At 37.4% G+C, this 25,736-nt stretch overlaps 1 protein-coding gene across 3 annotated transcripts in view; it reads right to left on the bottom strand.

Moving 5' to 3' along the window:
- LRRCC1 (leucine rich repeat and coiled-coil centrosomal protein 1) overlaps positions 1-25,654 on the bottom strand; it is a 41,156-nt gene extending 15,502 nt beyond the window's left edge. Inside the window, exons 1-9 of one of the 3 annotated variants that reach the window (XM_055303471.1) lie at positions 25,480-25,654; positions 22,705-22,910; positions 22,292-22,357; positions 15,915-16,082; positions 13,830-14,005; positions 13,530-13,736; positions 4,100-4,296; positions 3,675-3,822; positions 1,179-1,327 (exon numbers count right to left, since the gene is read on the bottom strand). In XM_055303471.1, coding sequence (XP_055159446.1) covers positions 1,179-1,327; positions 3,675-3,822; positions 4,100-4,296; positions 13,530-13,736; positions 13,830-14,005; positions 15,915-16,082; positions 22,292-22,357; positions 22,705-22,910; positions 25,480-25,568 — 1,406 coding nt within the window. In that variant the 5' untranslated portion in view covers positions 25,569-25,654. The remainder of the gene's footprint in view (positions 1-1,178; positions 1,328-3,674; positions 3,823-4,099; positions 4,297-13,529; positions 13,737-13,829; positions 14,006-15,914; positions 16,083-22,291; positions 22,358-22,704; positions 22,911-25,479) is intronic. The other 2 variants (XM_055303473.1, XM_055303472.1) reach the window with 2 other exon arrangements.
- Positions 25,655-25,736: the final 82 nt, after the last annotated feature.

The raw sequence follows: 25,736 nt of genomic DNA, 5'->3' as shown, positions 1-25,736 counted from the left end.
GCTAGGTAGCCACTCCTATATGCATCTACTGTAATTTCCTTTTTTTTTTTTTTTAAGATTTTATTTATTTATTCATAGAGACAGAGAGAGAGGCAGAGACACAGGCAGAGGGAGAAGCAGGCATCATACAGAGAGCCTGATGTGGGACTTGATCCAGGGTCCCCAGGATCACGCCCCGGGCTGCAGGCAGCGCTAAACCGCTGCGGCACCAGGGCTGCCCTCTACTGTAATTTCCAAGCCAAAATTGAAAAAGTCTATATATCCATCAGCTTCTGTACTTGTCATTTCTCCAATTCTTATCCTTACTATCTCTCATCTTCTTTAAGATTAGTCTCTGAACTGGTCTTCCTTTGTTCACTCTCTCAACTTCAGTTTGGTATACTATAGAGTACTGGACTTTATTCTGTAGACTATATGGTGGATGGGGACAGAGTAGCTACAGAGCAGTAGAATTAGAGCAATCATTTAAGCAAGAGATAAGGGCCTAAATTAAGGCAGAAGTTTGGGATAAAGAAAACATAGTTCAACCTCTTTTAATAAGTAGAATAAAGAAGACATCAATACCAACTGGTTATGGGATAGGAGAACAAGAAAGGAAACAAACAAAAGATTCCTGAATTGCTAGCTTTAGTGGCTGACTAGATGAGACACCATTTATTAGGACGGAGAACACAGAATAAGGAGTGGGATAAGTATAGTTATGGATATGCTGATTTAAGAGACTTATGAGCAATGTACACAAGGTACTTCTAGTAGATAATTAGCTGATCATATCTCTTCATCAAGGAAGTCTAGATGATAAAGATTTGGGAGCTTATAGAGTAGGTATTAAAAGCATAATAGAAAAGATTCAGTTTTTGAAATAATATATACTCATGGCACCTAGATGATATACTCTGTATTAGGGATGAGGAATGCAAAGTCCCTACCAAGTCACATAAGGGAATATGAAAACGTGTGAGGATCTAATGCCAAACATTTGAAGTATAAATAAAAATAGAACCAGAAAAGACTGAAGCTGAATTTTCAAGAAAAAAATGAATATGTAATATGGTAAATATGGACAACACAGACATTGCTTTTGATCTTACTATACCTAGTGTAAACTAAGGTATTCCAGTTCCAAGTTCAGTATTCTTTGCATTAGGAAATCTTTAGGTTTATAGACTTTTCCTTACCTATCTGTAGTAAGTAGAGCCAGGCTATGAAGAGCTTTTTTTCCACTTGCATGTTTGTGCAGTTCGTCAATATAATCCAGAAGTTTCTTCTCAGCTTGTTCAGCCTTCCATCTCTTCTCTCTCTCTTGGTCTAGTTGTTCAACAAGTGACTGGAAGAAAACTAAAGTGTTATATGAACTTGGAAATGTTACCTAACTTTTCACTGCCTCAATTTTCTCATTTATAATATAGGAATAACAGTTATCTAATTCAAAGGGCTGTGGTAAGAATTAACAGAAGTATATAGAACAGTGCAGAACAGTGTGAGGTGCATAATAGGCACTCAATAAACGTTAGTGGTTATTATTGTTGTCCCAATGAGAATTATTTTTCAAACATCAAAGTCTCTATACTTGAGAACATGGGGAAGAAATCAATGGCATGAAAGGCTTGAAACTGTTAAAAAAGCAATCATACGGGATCCCTGGGTGGCGCAGTGGTTTGGCGCCTGCCTTTGGCCCAGGGCGCGATCCTGGAGACCCGGGATCGAATCCCACGTCAGGCTCCCGGTGCATGGAGCCTGCTTCTCCCTGTGCCTATGTCTCTGCCTCTCTCTCTCTCTCTCTCTGTGTGACTATCATAAATAAATAAAAATTAAAAAAAAAAAAAAGCAATCATACTATTGGAAGAACAGTGCACATTACAATTGAAAGTGTAATTTGCACTTCACAAATAAAACGAGGGCAAGTTAATGTTAGAAAAATACAAATCAATGTGTACTAAAAATTCTTAACATGAGGGGCAGCCCGGGTGGCTCAGTGGTTTGGTGCTGCCTTCAGCCCAGGGTGTGGTCCTGGAGACCCGGGATCGAGTCCCATGTCAGGCTCCCCGCATGGAGCCTGCTTCTCCCTCTGCCTGTGTCTCTGCCTCTCTCTTGTGTCTCTCATGAATAAATAAAATCTTAAAAAAAAAAAAATCTTAACATGAGGATTATTAAGGCAAATACTGAAGAATATTTAAATTCCTGAAAGCCTCTTCATTTTTTTTTTTCAAGTTCTACACCTAACATGGTGCTTGAACTGACAACCCTGAGACCAAGAGTCTTGTGCTCTAACGACTGAGTCAGCAGGGTACGCTTCTTGAAGGCCTCTTAATCTGGGATCCATACACCCAAAACTAGATTTCAGCAGAGTCCATGAAAAACCTTGAAATTATACACATTTTTAGTGTTTGAAAGTTTCTCTGAGAAGGGATGCCTGGGTGGCTCAGTGGTTGAGCCTCTGCCTTTGGCTCAGGTTGTGATCCCTGAATCCCAGGATGGAGTCCCGCACTGGGCTCCCTGCAGGGAGCATGCTTCTCTCTCTGCCTATGTCTCTGCCTCTCTGTCTCTCTCATGAATAAATAAATAAAATCTTTATAAAAGGAAAAAAACAAAGTTTCTCTGAGAAGACCCGTAAACTTATTTAAAAAAGGGTCTGAGACCCAAAAGTTTGGAACCACTGCTTTAAGAAGAATTTGAAAATTTTTATGTTTTTTTCCTCCACAAGCAAATAACAAATGATTTCACTAAAATTTGACCTTAAGGGCAGCCTGGGTGGCTCAGTGGTTTAGTGCTGCCTTCGGCCCAGGGCCTGATCCTGGGGGTCTGGGATCGAGTCCTGCATCGGGCTCCCTGTGTGGAGCCTGCTTCTCCCTCTGCCTCTCTCTCTCTCTCTCTCTCTCTCTCTCTCTCTGTCTCTCATGAATGAATAAATAAAATCTTTAAAAATAAATAAATAAATAAAATATAATCTGACCTTAAATGTATAATTTCCATTCCTTTACAACTCAAAAAAATATACAAAATCTGGAAATCAGGAAGGGAAAAATAACCCAATCTATCACCCTAGTAAAAAAAAAAAAAGTTTTTTTAAAGACTTTATTCATGAGAGATGCAGAGACACAGGGAGAGGGAGAAGCAGGCACCCCACAAGGAGCCTGATAAGGGACTCTATTCCAGGACCCCAGGACCCCGACCTGAGCCACAGATAGACGCTCAACCACTGAGCCACCCAGGTGCCCCTCACCCCAGTAAGTTATATGCAATATCTTTTGCTCATAAAAACATGCGTTATTTTACTGGGACTAATTTCATATTTAAAACTAAGATTATTCACATTAATTTTTTTTCTTAAAATATTTTACTTATTTATTTGAGAGAGATGGAGATAGTGAGAGAGAGCACAAGCAGGGAGGAGAGGGAGGAGGTTCCTGACTGAGCAGGAAGCCGGGTGAAGAGTTCTATCCTAGGACCCCGAGATCCTGATCTGAGCCAATGGCTGACGTTTAACCCGCTGAGTCACCAGGCACCCCCCCTCCCTCTTTTTTTTAAAGTAGGTTCCACTCCCAGCATGCAGCCCAATGAGGGCTTGAACTCATGACTCTGAAATCAAGCCCCAAGCTGAGAGAGATCACAAGTCAGAAACTTAACCGACTGAGCCAACCAGATGCCCCCTTGACCTTTCATATCATACATACCCGGTAAGTGGTGTCTTCTGAACTACTCTTGTCTACTTTAATGATTTCAGTCTTCTGTTCTTCTGATTCTTCTAACATATTACAGTTTGCTAAAGATGATCTTACATATAATTCTTTAAAGAAAGGTTGTTTCATTTTACGATTACAACTGCAAAGAATAAAACATAGGTAATGACCCAAAGAAATATACAGTACTTATACAACTTTTCACAACCTGGATAAATGGCAGTCTATCAAAGAAAAGCATCCTTTTGTATAATTTTAAATAAATATAGTGAACAAATCTGAATCAGCAAGGCTGAGAAGTCAAATCTCTGATATTAGAAGATTAAGAAATACCACTCTGAAAAAGCTTAAAGGAACAAGTTAACAGTATTAACTTCTGCCTGTGTGCCTTATTGGATTTCTGAAACTAAAACAATTACCTCATAAAAGGGTTGTTGTTTTTAGTGTGGTGCTTAATAGTCTGAATAGTTTTGGAATAATATGGGACTTTTGATCTTCGAGAAATTCTTCTATTACATTCTTTTCTGTTGCCATAGTCGCTTTCAGATGTTATATCTGTATCTCTTTTTGGTCTGAGATCTTTCTCAGGAACATTATCTATGAAAGAATCGGAGGTCTAGAATAAAAAAGCCAACAAAGTTTGTTAAAAGTTCAATTAAGTGTAAAAGATTTAAATGTGAAATTTCCTAAAGAATTAGAACTTTTCACAAGATTAAAGGTTCATAATCTAGGTATGTTCAGAATTAAAGACAAGGAATTCAGCTTCTGGTATGGACAAGTAAATTCCTAGAGATTGACTCTCAAGGTAACAATTATAACTCTAGGAAAAATATAAACAAACAACGAACAAAAGTACTTGGAGGGGGATCCCTGGGTGGCGCGGCGGTTTGGCGCCTGCCTTTGGCCCAGGGCGCGATCCTGGAGACCCAGGATCGAATCCCACATCGGGCTCCCGGTGCATGGAGCCTGCTTCTCCCTCTGCCTATGTCTCTGCGCCTCTCTCTCTCTCTCCCTCTGTGACTATCATAAATAAATAAAAATTAAAAAAAAATTAAAAAAAAAGTATTTGGAGGCCCTGGACAGTGAACAAAAGCAGACTTATTCTGGAGAGGAGTTGACACTTGGAAAAATGATCAGAACAAGGTGCTTCTGCTTTTATGGTTTTTCACTTGAGAGCTTTTCACAATCAGTGGTACACAGAGAGTCTTAAAAGTCAGGTAGACAAACCACAGACTTTTGGGCCTGAAGAATCATAGGACAGTACAGACTGTAAGAAGCCCAGTACAGGATGATTAAAAACAACAACAACAACAACAACAACAAAAAACCCAAAAAAACCCTGCTGCCTAAGAGACAAATTTACAGTTTAAGCGAAAGCAAGTTAAATGTCTGCTATGACAAAAGGATCAGCATTTTTTGGAGGCTATAATAGCATCTAAAACCTCCACAACATAATATTCCCAATGTCCAGGATAAAATCCAAAATTACTCACCATAGGAAGAACCAACAAAATACGACCTATTCTCAAGGGAAAACACAATCAATGGAGACCTACCTAATCTGAGAGGGCCCAAATGTCAAATAAGCAGAAAAGAACAATGGAGTATTACTCAGTTATAAAAAAGAATGATATTGCCATCTGTGACAACATGGATGGATTCAGGGTATTTGGCTTGTGAAATAAGTTAGAGAAAGACAAACATCATGTTTTCACATAGAAGTGGAATCTAAAAAACAAAACATAGAACATACAAAAAACCCCATAAACAGACCCTTAAATATAAGAGAACTGGTGGTTGCCAATGGGAGAGGATGGTGGGGTGGATAAAATGAGTGAAAAGGATTGGCAGGCAGAGGTTTCCAGTTATGGAATGAATAAGTGAGAATAGGGAATATGTCAATGGTATTACAATAACATTGTATAGTAACAGATGGTAGCTACAACTGTGATGAGTGTAATACATAGAGTTCTCAAACCATTATGTTGTACACCTAAAACTATGTTAACACTGTATATCAATTTACTTCAATAAAAAAGATAAGGCGTTTAAAACAGTGATTTTAACTATATTTAATAATATAAAAGAAAATATGCTTGTCATGAACGAAAAGAAAATTCAGCAGATAAAAATAAATCATAAAAAACGAAAATTTTACAACTGAAAAATATTAACATCTGAAGTAAAAATTGGCTAAGCTTAAGAAGAGAATGAGGTGATAAAAGAATAAGTGACCTTGAAGATCAGTTTATCAAAATTATTTAATATGAGTACAGAAGAAAAAAAGTTGATATGATGTATGGCCTCTCAGGGAACTATGGAATAGTACAAAGGTCTAAGTGGAATGTGAGAAAAGGGAATATAGAACAGAAAATTATTTGAAGTGATGTCCAAAAATTTAATTGGCTAAAGGCCAATTTATAGATTTAAAATACTCAGAGAAACTTTAAGTAGGATAAAGTAGCCAAACTGCTGAAAAATAAAAGTAAAGATAAATTCTTGAAAGCAGGCAAATAAAAATTACACATTACATATAGGAAATCAAGGATTCTCATTAATACTGACTTTGAATTCAAAACTATGGAGGCTAGAAGACAGTACTAAAAGAAAAAAAAAAGCTGTCAATACAGAATTCTATATTCAGCAAAAAATACCCTTCAAAAAGACAAAACAAAGAGAATTTGTTGTTCTCAGATGGGTCCACTACAAGATTTGCCACAGAAGTTCAGGCTGAAAGTCCTGGCTGAAGGAAAAGTAATATTATAAGGAAATTTAATCTTCAGGAAGAAATAAAGGGTATCATATATGATTTACATCCAGGTAAATACAAATAATTTTTAAATATTTTTTTACTCTTAATTCCTTTTTTTTTTTTTAAAAGATTTTATTTATTTATTCATGAGAAACACACACAGAGAGAGGCAGAGACACAGGCAGAGGGAGAAGCAGGCTCCATGCAAGTAGCCTGATACGGAACTCAATCCCAGGCCCCTAGGATCATGCCCTGGGCTGAAGGGGTGCTCAACTGCTGAGCTACCAAGGCGTCCCTACTCTTAATTCCTTTAAAGCAAAATCTAGAACACCTGTCTTCTGGAGTTTACAATGCATCCAAATGAAATACATATGGCAACTATGACAAAGTGTAGTATATGCAAGAATTCTACATTTTATATGAAATAACATAGTATTGATATGTCTATTTTTAGAGCTACCAAACACAGAAAAAAATGTATGACTAAAGAACCAAATACAAATTAAGATTTGACTATTAAAAATACACAAAAGAAGGTAGAAAAGGTGGAGAAAATGAATAAAAAAGAAGTGAACGAAAAGCAAACATGAAGTGGTATACCTAAATCCAACTTCATCAATGATTAGAGTAAATTTCAATGGACTATGGATTCTTCAAAGGGAGTGATGGGCCAGGCTGAATTAAAAAACAAGACCCAGGGGTAGCCCTGGTGGCACAGCGGTTTAGCGCTGCCTGCAGCCCAGGGTGTGATCCTGGAGACCCGGGATCGAGTCCCACATCGGGCTTCCTGCATGGAGCCTGCTTCTCCCTCTGCACGGTGTCTCTGCCTCTCTGCCTCTCTCTTGCTCAAAACAAGACCCACCTATATATAAGACTCACTTTGATATAAAGATATAGAAAGCTAAAAGTAAATGGATGCCTCAGTGAGTTACCACTTCATATCCAGTAGGATGGCTATAATCAAAACCACAGGTAATAACTAGTTGGTGAGGATGTGGAGAAATTGGAATATACTGATTGTAGGAATGTAAAATGGTACAGATGCTTTGGAAACAGTCTGATCATCCCATAAAAGGTTAAACACACAGTTACTATTTGCCCTAGCAATTCTACTATTAGATATACAGCAAAGAAAAATGAAAACATATGTTCACACAAAAGCTTATACATAAATGTTTCCAGCAACATTACTCCTAAAGGTCAAAAAGTAGAAAATTACCCAAATTAACCAATCAAATGAAGAACGGATAAAATGTGGTATATCCATACAACAGATTACCCTACATTAAAAAAAACTGAATTACTAATATATGCTACAAAATTGATAAAACCTAAAAAAAAAAAAAAACAAAATTGATAAAACCTAAAAAAAAAAAAAAAACAAAATTGATAAAACCTGAAAACATGCGAAGCGAAAAAATAGTCATAAAGGGCAACATATCGTTGATTCTATCTACATGAAATTTCCAAAAAAGGCAAATCTATATAGAAATAAGGTTCAATGGGGATCCCTGGGTGGGTCAGCGGTTTAACGCTTGCCTTTGGCCCAGGGCATGATCCTGGAGTCCCAGGATTGAGTCCCACTTTAGGCTCCCTGCATCTCCCTCTGTCTGTGTCTCTGTCTCTGTCTCTCTCATGAATAAATAAATAAATAAATAAATAAATAAATAAATAAATCTTTAAAAAACTAAACTAAACTAAAATAAAATTCACTAGTGGCTGCCTAGGCTAGGGGAAAATGGTAGTGACTGCTAGTGGGTATAAACCACTGAACTCTATGGTAAGTGAATGATAGCTCAATAAAGTTGTTATTCCAAAAATACTGACTGATGAAGATTTATCATATAAACTATAAGCATAAGGCTGAAACGGTTATATTAATATCAGCTAAAATAGACTTCAAGACAAAGATGGACATTTCATTAGAAAGACAAAGCAGCTATACACATGTATGTGCTTATTAACAGAGATTCAAATATAAGCAAATGTTAAGAGAATTAGGGGAGAAACAGGCTAATCCACACACATTCTTAGATGGAGATTTTAACATTTTGCATGCAAATGATAAAATCAGACAAGTAAAATTTTAAAAAATCAGTATCAGCAACTGATAGAACAAGACAAAAAAAAAAAAATCAATAATGACAGGAGTCATCTGAAAATACTACCAGCCATCCTGACTTAACAAGTGTACAAAGAACATCCACCAAATTAGACCACATGCTGGGCTATAAAATAGATCTCAATAAATTTAAAAAGACTAAAATTATCCAGAATGTTCTCTGACAAAATATAAGTAATTTTTGAAAGAAATCACAAGAGAAATCAGAAAAATATTTCTAGCTAAATAATGCTGAAAACAAATGAATAAAATTTTGTGAAATGTAGCTAAAGCAGTATTTAAAATATTTAATGCTCTCTCTATATATTTTTAAATATTTTATTTATTTATTCATGAGAGACACAGAAAGAGAGAGGCAGAGACCTAGGCAGAGGGAGAAGCAGGCTCCATGCAGGGGGCCCGATGTGGAACTCGATCTCGGGACTCCAGGATCATGCCATGAACTGAAGGCAGAGAAGTTTAACCGCTGAGCCACCCAAGCATCCCAATATTTACTGCTTTAAATGGTTAATTTAAATTAGAAGACAGGTCTAAAATCAATAATCTAAACACTTACATTAAGAAGGTAAAAAAAAAGGGGATCCATGGGTGACTCAGCGGTTTAGCACCTGCCTTTGGCCCAGGGCATGATCCTGGAGTCCCGGGATTGAGTCCTACATCGGGCTTCCTGCATGGAGCCTGCTTGTGTCTCTGCCTCTCTCTCTCTCTCTCTCTGTGTCTCTCATGAATAAATAAAATCTTAAAAACAAAACAAAAGGTAAAAAAAAAAAAGAAGGGTAAATTCAAAGTAAGGATAAATAATAAAATGTCAAAATCAATAACAGAAAATAGAAAGCAGATAAAATTGAAATTTGTAGAGAGAAACAAAATGCTTGACTAAACTGACCAGGACAAAAACAATAAACAAAATGAGAAAGAGTGAAGACACAAATCATCATTATCAGTAATAAAAGAATGGCTATCACTACAGATCCTATACATGTTAAAAGGACAATAAGAGAATAATATTGTAGTAACAATTTTATGTTGACACATCAGATGAAATAGACAAATTAAAAAACACAACTTGGGATGCCTGGGTGGCTTAGTGGTTGAGCATCTGCCTTCAGCTCAGGGCATGATCCTGGAGTCCTGGGATCAAGTCCCACATCAGGCTCCCTGCATGGAGCCTGCTTCTCCCTCTAACTCTGCCTCTCAATGAATAAATAAATTTAAAAATCTTAAAAGAATAAAATAAAATAAAAAATAAAAACCACAACTCATCTAAAGCAACACACAATGAGATAGAAAATGAGTTGCCTTAAATTTTTAAAAAGAATGAATTCATTATCATGAAACTTCCAGGCCCAGATAATCTTACTGATGGACTCTATCAAACATTTAAGAAAGGGTAATTCCAATCTTACAAAAATTTTTTTAGAAAATATAGAAAGGGACAACTTTAAACTCATTTAGGTAGACATTAACCTAACATCAGTATCAAATATGCTACTATAAAAGAAAAACAAATATCCCTCATGAGGAAATATATAAAAACCCTTATAAAATATTAGCAAACTAAATCCAAGAATACACTAAAGAGATAATTTACTATGATTAAATGAGGTTTATCCCAAAATTGCAATATTTGTTCAACATATGGAAATTAATCAATGTAATTCATACTATTATGTGAGTAAAAAAGAAAACCATATGATTATCTCAATACATGCAGAAAAATGATTTAACAAAAAAATTTAACATCAGATAACTCAGCCAACTGGGAACAGAAGTAAACTCCTTCATTTGATAAAGGACATCTATGAAAAACATAAGACTAACATTACACTTGTGAAATATAGAAAGCTCTCCTAAGATCAGGAATAAGACAAAGGTGCCCAGTCTCACTATCAATTGCACTACAGACCCTAGCTATTGCAATAAAACAAAAAGGAACAGCATAAATGTCAGGGAATAAGGGGGAAAACTGTCTCCACATGACTGTTTATGAAGAAAATCACCAGGTATACACAAAATAAGGACTGGAACTAATAAGTAAATTTATTAGCAAGGTCACAGGATCCAAGCTATATATATAAAAATGGTATTTCACAAAGTAGCAGCAATCATGGGACATGAAACCACAAAAACTCTTCAATTTACAATTTATAAGACATAAAATACTTAGGAATGTATCTAATAAAAGGTATGTAAAACTTGTACACTAAAACAACTGCTTAGAGTAATGAAAAAATATCTAAAGAAAAGATATACAACACGGAATGATTTCAAAGTGATGCTGAATAAAAGAGACCTTATACACAAGAGTATATTTACTGTATGACTACATTTATACTAGATTCTGACAGAAGCATTCAATAATCTATAGTGAAAAAGGAAGAAAAGTGATTGCCTTGGGGGAGAGGACTGACTGGAAAGGGGTAATGTCGATGATGGCTATATTTACTGTCAAAGAAGTTTGGGTGACAGGTATATTTTTTTTTTATCAATTCAGGGAAAACACACATCTGTATTTTATATTAAAAGAAATGACTAAAAACATACTGAATCTATAGTTAATGATACATATTCTTAAGAATTTTTTGGGGGAAGTATACTGATGTAATTTACTTTGAATGTGTATTAAGATTGGTAACTGAATAAATGGATAGATATACAACAAAATAAGCAAAGTAAAATGTTCACTGTGGAATCTAGTTGGTGGGTATATTGGTATTCACTAAGAAATTATTTCAAATTTGTTCTATATTTGTTTTTTTTTTTTTTTTAATTTTTATTTATTTATGATAGTCACAGAGAGAGAGAGAGAGAGGCAGAGACACAGGCAGAGGGAGAAGCAGGCTCCATGCACCGGGAGCCCGATGTGGGATTCGATCCCGGGTCTCCAGGATCGTGCCCTGGGCCAAAGGCAGGCGCCAAACCGCTGCGCCACCCAGGGATCCCAAATTTGTTCTATATTTGAAAATTTCATAGTAAAATGGTATGAAAAAACTAAAAGACAAAAGTCTTCACAGACAATTCTCAAAATCGTAAAATAATTATAAATCCCATAGTTAAAAATATTGTAGTATAGCACATTTTCAGTAATTTTACTATTTTTGCTTATAAATTGCTACTTTTGATATAACACTGAGTGTATACATCAACTGAAATTAAAACTGCATGTTTATCCTTCACACAAGTTAGCAAACAAGAAGTCATTCACCTAATTTTTTAATATGCAAAGCAATGAATCATGTTTCTCCCCTCAGATAGCTAGACTTGTATTTTTGGTTACAAAGTAGGAAAAATTATCACCATAACTGACTGAGAAGCATGATGGTAGAAAAAATACCAGAATGGGTATCAGAGATTTGGGTCTGAAGCCTAACTCTGTCTTGCTAATAAAGGACACAAACTCCTGAGTTTCTTTTATACAAACAAGAACAATCCCTAGCTACTTGACTGGGGTATTGTGACAATGAAATAAGGATAGCATAAAAGGTGGCACAAAAGTTCAATTCAAATTTAAGTTACTAAATTTAAATCTAAATTCTGACATTGGTAGAAGAGTCAGCCATTAGAAAAGATGAACGATGAAATCTGAGAAAATGGAGAAGTCTAAGAACTCAGTGACATGTTATCAATGATGTCAAAGAATGTTTAGGCTAGCATTCTTATCCCAGTTCTATTCCTACCTACATCTGTGGCCCAAATGAAGCATCTAGGGATTTACAGCACACAAAGTCCTTACAGCTTTATTCATTTACTGACCTAGGGTAAACTTTTTGTTTATCCAGCATTGTTATGTTACTGTTATAACTATGATAATAATTCAGAATTATTAAAAAGCCTTTGAATCGTAATTCCACCATTAGTGTTTTCACTTCCCACCCCCACCTGATTTGGAGAAAAAAATTCTGAATATTAAAATTTAATTACAAATATGTAGGTCAAACTGACATTTGATTAATAGCTTCTTGGCCTATACCACAGTATCTCTATCCTTTTTTTTTAAAGAGTTATTTATTTATTTATTTATTTATTTATTTATTTATTTATTTATTTATTTATTTATTTATTTATTTATTTATGATAGTCACAGAGAGAGAGAGAGAGAGAGAGAGAGAGAGGCAGAGACACAGGCAGAGGGAGAAGCAGGCTCCATGCACCAGGAGCCCGACGTGGGATTCGATCCCGGGTCTCCAGGATCACGCCCTGGGCCAAAGGCAGGCGCCAAACCGCTGCGCCACCCAGGGATCCCAGTATCTCTATCCTATATCCAGGTAGGGGCTAAGTAATAATCCCTGCATTCTGAGAGGTGTGGTGTTTAAGAAAACAGCTGTTACTGTACATCATAGTCAAGAATGCTACAGCAAGGGTTGGAGACCCAAATAGCAATAAAATCTAGGCACTGTAGTACATCCACATAATTCAAAGATTCTAATAGCTAGTGGACCAGTAGCAGGGGTAAAAAAGAATTATCTAAAGAAAGTAGAGAGTAATTTCACGAGGTTTGATGTAAACAGAAATTGAAGCAAGAACTATATAAGTTAACCTGTCACTCAGCTATAAGTTCTAGAAGCAGTTTTGATCATTAAACAACTGAAAATAGTAGAGGCCCAAAGTAACTCACATATCCTCTATGTTAATAAACATGGAGTCAGAAGAGTTCTGTATTTACTCAAGGTCAAAAAGTGGGTGCACGAAATAATGTGAAGTACAGCAGAACAAAAGAATTACATAATCAACATCTGAAGGACAATAAGGAAAGTACATTTTTCTACTACTACTATTTTATAAAACATAATCCCATTTCTATAAAGAAAAATATATATATACATATATGACAGTATGTTAACTATAAATTGTTTCAGGTTGGTTAGCTTGTATGCTATTTTTATTTTACATTTTCTTTTTTTTTATTTTACATTTTCTTAACGACTTTTTTATTTTCATCAAACACACTGCTTAGAAATAAAGGAAAAATAGTTACTTCAGTGAGAAGCTGTAAAATTTGATCATCTAATTTCTGAAGTTTCATGTCATTATGAAAATTGTTTTCACGATTAACTTTCTCCGGCTCAGAAGATGGACATATAGATATAAAGGATGTCAAACCAGTATCTGCTGGTGTTGCGAACTGATCCAAGGGAACTATCTCATCGATGGGTGGTGTTACCACTGGCATACTATCAATTATCTATGATACAGAAACAAACCAAAACCTTTAAAATTTATGTTATTACTTAAAATTTGAAGGTATCTTTTATATTAGAAAAAAACAATACCATACCTCATCTTCACTTATATTTAGGGGAGAATCAGAAGAAACTAAGTTATCCAAAAGACCTTCTAAGCACTGTAGGCGTGATGAATTTATTTCTGATAGATTTACTGGCTCACCAAATATGTTCTTGCAATCTAGGATTCTAAGCTGTGGCAATGTCTGGAGCATAATTGCTCTGTACCCTGGAAACAAATCATTCAAAATGAAAAGTCAGGCATTCAAAAGTTAGTTATTTCTCAAATACACTAAATATATCACCAACCAGATATATCACTTGAATGATTAAATTAGTCCTGGAATGCAACTAATAAACTTGTAATAAAAGGTACTTAGTCCTTCAGTATGTAATCATTAAATATAAAACAAACAAAATACTCCCCATCATCCCTCTCACATAATCCTCCTGGTGAAGATCAGAAAGTTAGAAATCATTGCTGGATTTATCTTTCTAAAATTGCTTCAAGTTATAAATGCATGATACCAGTAACAGTTTATTCTGAACAGAAAGCCAAACATGTCTTTTATTTGTAATATGATTAGCACAAATATAAATCAAGACGTCGGTAACAACTAGAAACCCAGAATTTTACTAATGAGGCCTTTAGTAAAATTAAATGCCCCTATCTTTCTCCCTTTTACATATAACTAAGTTTAAAACAATCTATCAACTATTCAAGAATATGTTTATTTTCCCTAAATAGTTAAATATGAGAAATTTGACAAATTAACATTAATTTGGTGTTCAGGCTAAAAGAAACACTTTCACTTGCCTGACTATAATTTTAAAACCAAGTATATCTAACAAAGGCCAATGATGTCATTGGAAGAATTCCAAAAGAAATAAAAAAGTCTGGTAAGTTAATATTAGAGATTTTGAAGGGAGAAAAATAATTTTAGTATTAAGTATCCCTTCGATTCTAGGAGGGAAGGCAACTGTGTTGAAATATCTCATTAAATAAAGTGAAAAACAAAGGTTCAAACTGTAGGAGCCAGAGATTCTTTAAGATAAATTGTTAGGAAAAAAATTCAACTTGGGTGGGTAAAGAAAAATAAAGTTGCTCTAGAAATAAGACTTTTTTCAAAAACAGGGTTCCCCCAGAAAACTGAAGTCTATCCTAATTCTTAGGGTGACTTGTATTATATGGCCTTAAGAAAAGAGTTCATCTCAAATCTATTATATTCTTCTGTGAAATAAAATTATCAAAACAGGTTTCCACTCTCGGAAAAGCCTTCATATAGTTGCATATTAAGGATAGAATGGAGCCAACTTTGTAGCCAACTACCCAAGCAGATCTTTAGAATATATATTCATATTCCACATTTGTTTCTTATTGCTAGGTTAAGCCATAGAAATAAGGGAGTTCTAGAAATTGCAGTCTGGTCTGCTTTGTACTTGCCAACTTCAGTGATTCTGAATTAGATCAAATGGAATTTCAGCAGCATCTTCTACATAGCATATTAAGTTTCCTTCCTTACAAAAATCATTAATAATTTAACACATTCACGAATAAAATTAAAAAGGTACACAGGAAAAAATTTTCCTGACATTTCCTGATTCTCAGCTCCCTTTCCATTCTTTCTCCATTTCCTGATCCTTAGCTACTTAATACTGGAATTAGCCATTGTTATCAGTTTTTTTGTGTAGCCTTCTAGATATTTTATATATATATTCTGCAAATCCATTGCTCTTTGCACACAAATGGTAACCTATTATATGCAATGTTTTGTAACTTGCTTTTCTTTCTCTTAACATAAATATACCTTGGGAGATAATTGCCTATCAGTAGCTAAATATTCTATTTCTTTTTTTATGGCTGCATAGTATTATAAGACTATGTTATAATAACATAATTTAATCATGAGGTCTTCACTTATCAAATATAAAATTGCCTAAAATTATTTATGTTTATCCTGTGTTCTTTAACCATAATTTATCTTAATAAGTTTATTTGCAATTATAATTTCCCAAATGTATAATAAAAAGTTACAAAGCTTAAGACAAAGAAAAGGAGATCATAAACACCAGTTGCAGGAAACAAAGGAGTTTTGGATATTAACTGTTACAAAAAGCATTAAATTAATTGCTCATACCTGGTACACGACAGACAGGATTATCTTCTTCATTTTTTTCCAAAATAAGATTAGTCAAGAAGTTTAATCCTACCACACACTGAAGTAAGTGATGGATACTATCTATACAATTACTATGTAGGTCAATGTATCTAAGTTTATGTTTAATTCCATGAAGGGGAATCAAACCTGCAGTAAGGAAAAAAAAAAAAAAAACCTCTTTTGATGCCACTGAAGTCATTTTTCCAATAGCTAATTAAAAATTATTTTTATATAGATTAGATTTTGATGCAAAGAAGCAGCATTAAGTTTTTGCAAACAGCTACATGTAATAAACTGAGTACGAGTAAAGACGATTGTTCTTTTGAAGAAACACGGGTTCAGCATCACTTTTAAGGCCCTAGCCCACAGATTCCTGGTCTCTGGTTCTCTTCAAACAGAACATATGAATCTCCCAAGGCCAATGTATGTACTTCTATGAGAAGCATAAAGCAATGGCTTCAGGCTCTCAATCAACACGTTATTCTTAATTAGCAGACATAAGCAAACACTGCAGTACCCTTCAATTTTATTGGTTTGAGCATAAAATACAAATTTGATTCAGTTCTTACATGAGTTTAACTAGAGCATGGTAATGTTAGGAACTAGGTTTGCAGCAGAGGTTACTGGTGCCTGGTACCACATCTCCTTGACCAGCCTCTGACTTCAGCTGCAGCTGTGGTGGATGGGGCCATGCATGCTGCCAGTCTGCCCCATTGCAGCACTTCATGTTTCTCTTTTTTTTTTGCCTCAGAACTCTCTTCAAAATGGAGCTTTTGAGCAAAGGTACAACCGAGAAATGTAAGGGAGCCAACACCCTCAGGGGCTATCCTCAACAAAAGGGGAACTGTCAGTGTCAGTGAAGTCAGTGAATGAAGTCTTGGTCTCCTTTTTTTTGGAAGGACCGCACTCTACACTGTTCCTCTTAAGGTCTTATTTTACAATTTTGCTTCCTTTAGTACTCCATACATAAATTTAACTTTACCCACCTTCCCCCCTTTTACCCCCAGTTTCTTCAACCTGACGGGAATACTCTTCTCTCCTCCATCTTTCTTGGGTTAACTTCTATTTCTCTTCTACAGGGTTGCCTCTTTTCTTTTGTTTATAGTCCTCATCATTAACTTCTATTCATCCCTCATGTCCTCAGAAAAGTCTTCTCTGACAACTGTCTACAAGACCAGATTTCCTATCATGAGTTCTTATAAGCACTAGCAATTCTTAATCTCTACGTTCTTGTTTCATGTTACTGGTTTTTTCTGTTTTATGTTCTTCTTACTATTCGATTTTAAAGGCCTTCTCTAGTCACATACTGTCCAGAACCCCTTATAGTTTCAGGTTACAAATACCACTGATGTGCCAAATCTACAACTCCAACCATAACCCACCCCAAACTGTGCATTACACATATACATATATACATACATACATAATGTCTAACAAGGTTCTCAAGTTTAAGGTAGAATCCTTATTTCTCATTCTCTTATCTCTAAATCTGTTTCTCACCCAATTTTTCCTATGTCAGGAACCAGTCCCATCATCCACCTATTGCTACAGGAAAAACTCAGTTAATTATCCTTGATTCCTCTTTTCTTCATTTCCTTATCTCAATCTATCAGCAAGTCCTATGAACTCTACCTGCAAATATAACCATTTGCTCTTCTACCCTATTTCTACTCCAAGTCTCCATCATCTCACCTAGACCCCTGGAATAGCTTCCTAACTGGTCACCTGAATTCCACTCCTAGTCTCCTAAAATCCATTCTTGACCCATGCAGCAACCAAAGTGATCCTTTAAAAACACATATATGTCACTTGTTTAAATCCTTCCTAAAACTTCCTATTTTACCCAGAATAATATGCAAACCTTTCTTTACCATGAGTGTGAAGCTGCGATCTGGCCTTTGCCTACTTTCTCTTCTTTTTTAGCACACTAATCCCTCATTTGCTATGCTCTGGCCATACTGCCCTTTCTGTCCCTTTATCAGGTTGAGGTTGGAAGTACTTTAGTGTCTTTGCAGCACTTAACAAACATACAAATAAATAATAAATATTGAACATATAAAATATCATTTTAAGAATTATCGATTAGAATTTAGTGTTACCTGTTGTATTTTCTTCATATTTATCACAATCTTATATAAAGTCACTAAAACACACTCTTTTTACGTGTACAACTCAATGTATGTCAACAAGCACATACAACTGTGTAACCACTACTATAACTGAGATACAGACCATTCCATCACTTTTAATTCATGTGTCCCTCTTCTCATCTTCAGATGTGCCAATCTGCCATTTGGATATCCTTCTGGGGAAGGGTCTGCTCAAATGTTTTGCTTATTTTTGAGGGGCTGACATGATCTCATTTTTTGTTTTTCTTCCCTACTACAATGTAAGCTCTAGGACAAGAACTATATCTATTTTTTTTAATCTTTACAGAACACTATTTGATACAGTGATCTTCAATAAACATTTGCTGAGTGAATGAGCAGTCTTTTTTTTTTTTTATAAATTAATTTTTATTGGTGTTCAATTTACCAACATACAGAATAACACCCAGTGCTCATCCCGTCAAGTGTCCCCCTCCGTGCCCGTCACCCATTCACCCCCACCCCCCGCCCTCCTCCCCTTCCACCACCCCTAGTTCATTTCCCAGAGTTAGAAGTCTTTATGTTCTGTGTCCCTTTCTGATATCTCCCACACATTTCTTCTCCCTTCCCTTATACTCCCCTTCACTATTATTCATATTCCCCAAATGAGTGAGAACATACACTGTTTGTCCTTCTCCGATTGACTTACTTCACTCAGCATAATACCCTCCAGTTCCATCCACGTTGAAGCAAATGGTGGGTATTTGTCGTTTCTAATGGCTGAGTAATATTCCATTGTATACATAAACCACATCTTCTTTATCCATTCATCTTTCGATGGGCACCGAGGCTCCTTCCACAGTTTGGCTATTGTGGACATGGCTGCTAGAAACATCGGGGTGCAGGTGCCCCGGCGTTTCATTGCATCTGAATCTTCGGGGTAAATCCCTAACAGTGCAATTGCTGGGTCGTAGGGCAGGTCTATTTTTAATTCTTTGAGGAACCTCCACACAGTTTTCCAGAGTGGCTGCACCAGTTCACATTCCCACCAACAGTGTAAGTGTTCCCTTTTCTCCGCATCCTCTCCAACATTTGTTGTTTCCTGCCTTATTAATTTTCCCCATTCTCACTGGTGTGAGGTGGTATCTCATTGTGGTTTTGATTTGTATTTCCCTGATGGCAAGTGATGCAGAGCATTTTCTCATGTGCATGTTGGCCATGTCTATGTCTTCCTCTGTGAGATTTCTCTTCATGTCTTTTGCCCATTTCATGATTGGATTGTTTGTTTCTTTGGTGTTGAGTTTAAGAAGTTCTTTATAGATTTTGGAAACTAGCCCTTTATCTGATATGTTATTTGCAAATATCTTCTCCCATTCTGTAGGTTGTCTTTGAGTTTTGTTGACTGTATCCTTTGCTATGCAAAAGCTTCTTATCTTGATGAAGTCCCAATAGTTCATTTTTGCTTTTGTTTCTTTTGTTTTCGTGGATGTATCTTGCAAGAAGTTACTGTGGCCAAGTTCAAAAAGGGTGTTGCCTGTGTTCTCCTCTAGGATTTTGATGGAGTCTTGTCTCACATTTAAATCTTTCATCCATTTTGAGTTTATCTTTGTGTATGGTGCAAGAGAGTGGTCTAGTTTCATTCTTCTGCATGTGGATGACCAATTTTCCCAGCACCATTTATTGAAGAGACTGTCTTTCTTCCAGTGGATCGTCTTTCCTCCTTTGTCGAATATTAGTTGACCATAAAGTTCAGGGTCCATTTCTGGGTTCTCTATTCTGTTCCATTGGTCTATGTGTCTGTTTTTGTGCCAGTACCACACTGTCTTGATGACCACAGCTTTGTAGTACAACCTGAAATCTGGCATTGTGATGCCCCCAGCTATGGTTTTCTTTTTTAAAATTCCCCTGGCTATTCGGGGTCTTTTCTGATTCCACACAAATCTTAAAATAATTTGTTCTAAGTCTCTGAAGAAAGTCCATGGTATTTTGATAGGGATTGCATTGAACGTGTAAATTGCCCTGGGTAACATTGACATTTTCACAATATTAATTCTGCCAATCCATGAGCATGGAATATTTTTCCATCTCTTTGTGTCTTCCTCAATTTCTTTCAGAAGTGTTCTAGAGTTTTTAGGGTATAGATCCTTTACCTCTTTGGTTAGGTTTATTCCTAGGTATCTTATGCTTTTGGGTGCAATTGTAAATGGGATTGACTCCTTAATTTCTCTTTCTTTAGTCTCATTGTTAGTGTATAGGAATGCCATTGATTTCTGGGCATTGATTTTGTATCCTGCCACGCTACCAAATTGCTGTATGAGTTCTAGCAATCTTGGGGTGGAGGCTTTTGGGTTTTCTATGTACAGTATCATGTCATCGGCGAAGAGGGAGAGTTTGACTTCTTCTTTGCCAATTTGAATGCCTTTAATGTCTTTTTGTTGTCTGATTGCTGAGGCTAGGACTTCCAATACTATGTTGAATAGCAGTGGTGAGAGTGGACATCCCTGTCTGGTTCCTGATCTTAGGGGAAAGGCTCCCAGTGCTTCTCCATTGAGAATGATATTTGCTGTGGGCTTTTCGTAGATGGCTTTTAAGATATCGAGGAAAGTTCCCTCTATCCCTACACTCTGAAGAGTTTTGATCAGGAATGGATGCTGTATTTTGTCAAATGCTTTCTCTGCAATGAATGAGCAGTCTTATCCAAGATTCACATTTTTCAGATAAAGAAACTGTATCCAAACAGTAATATTCTTTGCTCAACATCATACAGCAGTGACAAAGGTAAGGTTAATATTCAATTCTAGGGACGCCCGGGTGGCTCAGCAGTTGAGCATCTGCCTTCAGCCCAGGGCCTGATCCTGGAGACCTGGGATCAAGTCCCACGTCAGGCTCCCTGCATGAAGCCTGCTTCTCCCTCTGCCTGTGTCTCTGCCTCTCTCTCTCTGTCTCCGTCTCTCTGTCTTTCATGAATAAATAAATAAGATCTTTAAACAAATTTCAATTCTAATACTTTCAGATCTTTTGGGGAAAATTTTTAAAAATTAAAATATTCTTGCTATTCCAGCTTACTGGTAGGGAACAGACTGCTTTAATTATTTGTATATGAAATACCTGGCATAGGCTAGTATTTTCCAAGCATGAGAGAAAAATAAACACATGGATAAGACTGCTTCCACTGCTGACAGGATCATGAAGGTAAGTAGAAGAATTCCGCCAATTTTGACAGATCACGAAACCGTGTTCGATTTATCAGTGTATCACTTTAATCAATTAAAAAATAGGTAACAATGTTTAACCTCCTCAGATCTACTGAAGGTCAAACACAAAGTCATTTGATGTTCAACGTACAACACGGCCTTTGGAGCGCTGTAGGACAGAGTTAGTAACAAGCGGCTTCGTGAATTCAAGTTAAAATTTAATTACAAATCCAGTTCCTGGGATCCCTGGGTGGTGCAGTGGTTTGGCGCCTGCCTTTGGCCCAGGGCGTGATCCTGGAGACCCGGGATTGAATCCCACATCGGGATCCCGGTGCATGGAGCCTGCTTCTCCCTCTGCCTATGTCTCTGCCCCCCTCTCTCTCTGTGACTATCATAAATAAATAAAAATTAAAAAAACAAAAACAAAAACAAAAAACAAATCCAGTTCCTCACTGCGTAAATTGTATTTCCCATGCTCTAAGGACACATCTGGCTACCTGCTGCCATGTCAGACGACACAGATATGTAATACTGTCATCATCGTAAAAGTTATTTTGGAACTAATTTAATTTAATTTATTTATTTAAAATGTTAAAGATCTTTTTTTTTTTTTAAAGATTTTATTTATTTATTTGAGAGAAAGAGAGAGAGAAAGAGAGGCAGAGACACAAGCAGAGGGAGAAGCAGTCTCCATGCAGGGAGCTCGACGTGGGACTTGATCCCAGGTCTCCAGGATCAGGCCCTGGGCCGAAGGCGGCGCTAAACTGCTGAGCCACCCGGGCTGCCCTGGAACGATTTTTTAAATAACATATTGATCGATTATATAAGATTAAAACAGTATTCTCTTGAAGTAAGTCCAAGTTTTTTTCTGTTACTGATCACCCTGGTTTGCATTCCTATTTGTTATTCAGCCATAGCTCTGGCACCAGCAAGAAAGAATTATGACCGAAGCACACTCTCTAGAGGTATTTTTGGTCAAAAACAGGATTATCCAGTTTTCAGCAGGCTGAGTTTAGCCTAATTCATCACATGGCAAACATTCAGCACTATAGAAAACGTAAGATTAACTACTTACCGCTAAGATCATTTATGTGGTTATAGGATAAATTCAGTTTAGTCAGATTAGTTAGTGCTTCAAGTCCTAAAATAAAATAAAATAAAATAAGATAAAATAAAATAAAATAAAATAAAATAAAATAAAGCCTTTACAGAATTCAAATAATTACTCAGAGCTATACAGTATTACGATACTATTTCAGACAGTTTTGAAGCAAATTTATAGTCTGGTAACAGTGAAATCAATTTTCTTAGTATTTTGCAAAATACTTAAGAAATTGTTAACTTTTATAGAAGAAAGCTTTTTACGTAGTAAATTTTAAGGCCAGTTTTCAAAAGTTTATGATATTTGTTCCATTCTTTTGGGAAGAAGAAAAGTGGACTTAAATCATCTTCCTTATGAAAAGTATCACAGGAAAGTCACTTACAAACCTTCTACTCTTGTGATCAAATTGCAGGACAAATTTAAAGTGCATAGCTTCGTCAGTGTGCTTAGCCCTTCAATTCGACTTATTTGATTAGATGACAGGTCTAAGTGTCGTAAATTCCAAACATGATCAATGGCTTCGATTTTTGAGATGTTATTGCAATGAAGATTGATGGCATGAAGGGATGAATCTAAAGATAACTCTGACATGCTATAAGAGAAAATATATATTACCAAAACAAGAAACAGATTTAAAAATTATGACCAAATAATTAAAATTAACCAAACAGCATGTAGATGGTTAACTATGTATTCTACTCATTCTATAATGAAATCCTTCCTACTCTTGGTAGCCTTTTAATATCCCGTAGGGTACAGTGCTTCTTACCACTAATTGGTATTTTAGACCATAAACAAGAAACTCACTCAAAAGGGGTAAGAGACCCTGGGCATTTCTACCTTCTATTAGCAACCAAGTCATCAGCATATAATGAAAGCTGTGATTCGGCGCCGGTCAAGGCCCTGAAACCCTAATACCCCAGTTCAAATCTGCATTCTATCACTATTTTTCCTTTGTTAAATTACTTGAATAAAGGAGTTAATTTATCTAAGCCTCTGTTTCCTCATTTCATTTAATCCCCACAATTCTAAGCAATAGGTATCATAAGGATACTGAAGTCTGCAGCAGAAATGAAATAAATTGTCCACGTTCTTGTCGTTATTACCTGAGGCAGTATAAATCCAGATCTGGCACTGTGGTTTATAATCTTACATTCTTTACGGACTCCAACACCTCTTTAACCCAGAACGTAGTTGATTTCAAAAGAAACCACTAGTTCTTGCTATTTCTAGCGAAAAAGATTTATCCTCCTTTCTATAAATCTGGAATGTAGGGATCCCTGGGTGGCGCAGCGGTTTGGCGCCTGCCTTTGGCCCAGGGCGCGATCCTGGAGACCCGGGATCGAGTCCCACATCGGGCTCCCGGTGCATGGAGCCTGCTTCTCCCTCTGCCTGTGTCTCAGCCTCTCTCTCTCATTCTGTGTGACTATCATAAATAAATAAAAATTTAAAAAAAAAATCTGGAATGTACCTCCCCTAAACACAACTCATTTCTCCATTCTCCCAAGTACTGCCGTGTTTATAATCTGAACCTCTCCTCAAGATGGTAGTTCCAGGAATAAAACCTACAGTGCATATAGTTCAGATATGCTGGAGGGAGGACTGTCAGCAATAGGCACACACAATGGCATGGGCATTTGTTCCATGTTCCGTAGCAGCTACTGTAGCGGAAGCTTAACTCTGGCAGCAGAGAAGTGAGAAGTTCAGTAGCCAGGGAGTAAAAGGGAAACAAGGAATTCTGGTATGCTTGCTTCCAAATTAGCATCGAGAATCTCAAATTCAAAATCAAAAAATCGTAAACACTTTAAATATGCCATCAGGTCATTTACCTCCTCCTTTAGGCTTCAGACTGAAGCACCTAATAACCTGGGGCAGAAAAAGATAAAGCATTTGTCACTTTGAAACTAACAATCCCTACACGTGACTGAAATATTTCCCAATTACCTAGCTACTGTCACTTAACTGAGCTATCCTTCTCTTATTAACACACGCTCTCGGTGACAGCCACGTATGTTCTGACACACTGCAGTTTCTGGAAATCAGTACTGGGCAAATAATGCGGTCCAGCAAAAAAAAAAGGAAGACGGTGAAAATCAGAAAACAGGTTTGGATTTGAACTTAACTGCTCACCAGCTGCAAGAAGTTGAGAACACGACTTAGATCCTCTGAGTCTCAGATCTGTCGCTTGTAAAATTACTACGCTGCAGAATCATCGTGAGGGTCCGTGATAACATACATAACAATATGTACACGTGGATGGCGTTCGCTAGGTGACATTTATTATCCAGTATATTTAATAATATTCCTCTATTATTTAATTAGGATTAAATACTTAATCCTAACTTAAATATTCCTTTAGAAAACATCTCCCTGGGGTCTTCTGGCCCATTTTTAGACCATGATCCGGGGCAAGATGGTTTAATTATGGGCAGCAAGGTTCTGCACGGAGCAGGGCGTGCCACAAAGGAACAGTTAAGTGCAAAGCCAAGGAGAACCCTATTTACGGAACTGCCTGTAGCTCAGTACCGGCTCATCACAGACGTTAAATGGAGAAATGGTAAGAGTCGTGTCCTAAGACCGAAACGATAAGGTGGGGGCCAGCCAGTAGGGCAAGAACCGAGAACCTCGCACGTCGTGCATAGATTTGGGCTGCATCGAAGAGGGAAATCCTTAGCCACGTATGGTTTAGCACTTTCACAAAGTAGATGGACGTATGCATCACAGCGCTCTGCAAAGGAGAAATCAGAATGGGGGGGGCAAAGAGAATTGGGTCAAAACCAAGGAAGAGCGGTAAACCTTCGCTCCACGGTTGCCAGAGAGATGCAGGAGCGCCACTCTCTTGTGAAGGATGAAAGAGCAGGAGAGACGAGAGAGAACCCAGAAAACCGACAAGTAAAGAGCAAGCAGAGGAAGGCTCCTCAGGAAAGAGAGGAGAGCCAGGGAAGGGGGAGGACGGGCCAAGAGTGATGGAGGAGGAGGTCGGAGCGCAGCTTCCGGGCTGGAGGGCCCCGGAGCAGGGAGGAGGGCTCAGGGCACTTCCGGCGCAGCCCGGCGGCCGGAAGCCAGCGGCGCTGGGGCGGGTCTGCGCTAAGCGGCGCCGCCCGCCTCCGCGGCACCCGGGGCGGGCGCGGGCCACTCCAAGCTGCGGGGCACACTCTTACCTCCGTAGGCCTTTGTCCATGAAGCACAGATCCCCGCAGCTGCTGTCGCCGTCCTCATTTTCGACTTCCGCCTCCACCGGCGCCTCCATGGCACCGGCGACGGGGAGCGTGGTCTTAACCGGCGCCCAGGGCTGGGTGGGAGAGCCCGGAACACGCCTCTTGAGTGGGCGGAAGTCCTGTCCGAGGGGGCGGGGCGACGATTCCCCCCTCCCCCCGGCCCCGCCCTCCCTGCAATTCCAACCGACAGCCGGGCACTT

Source organism: Nyctereutes procyonoides, unplaced genomic scaffold (assembly GCF_905146905.1).
Source record: "Nyctereutes procyonoides isolate TBG_1078 unplaced genomic scaffold, NYPRO_anot_genome, whole genome shotgun sequence".
Classification (NCBI taxonomy): Eukaryota; Metazoa; Chordata; class Mammalia; order Carnivora; family Canidae; genus Nyctereutes; species Nyctereutes procyonoides.
The sequence above is the reverse complement of the archived record's forward strand: the minus strand, read 5'-3'. Positions and strand labels throughout refer to the sequence as shown.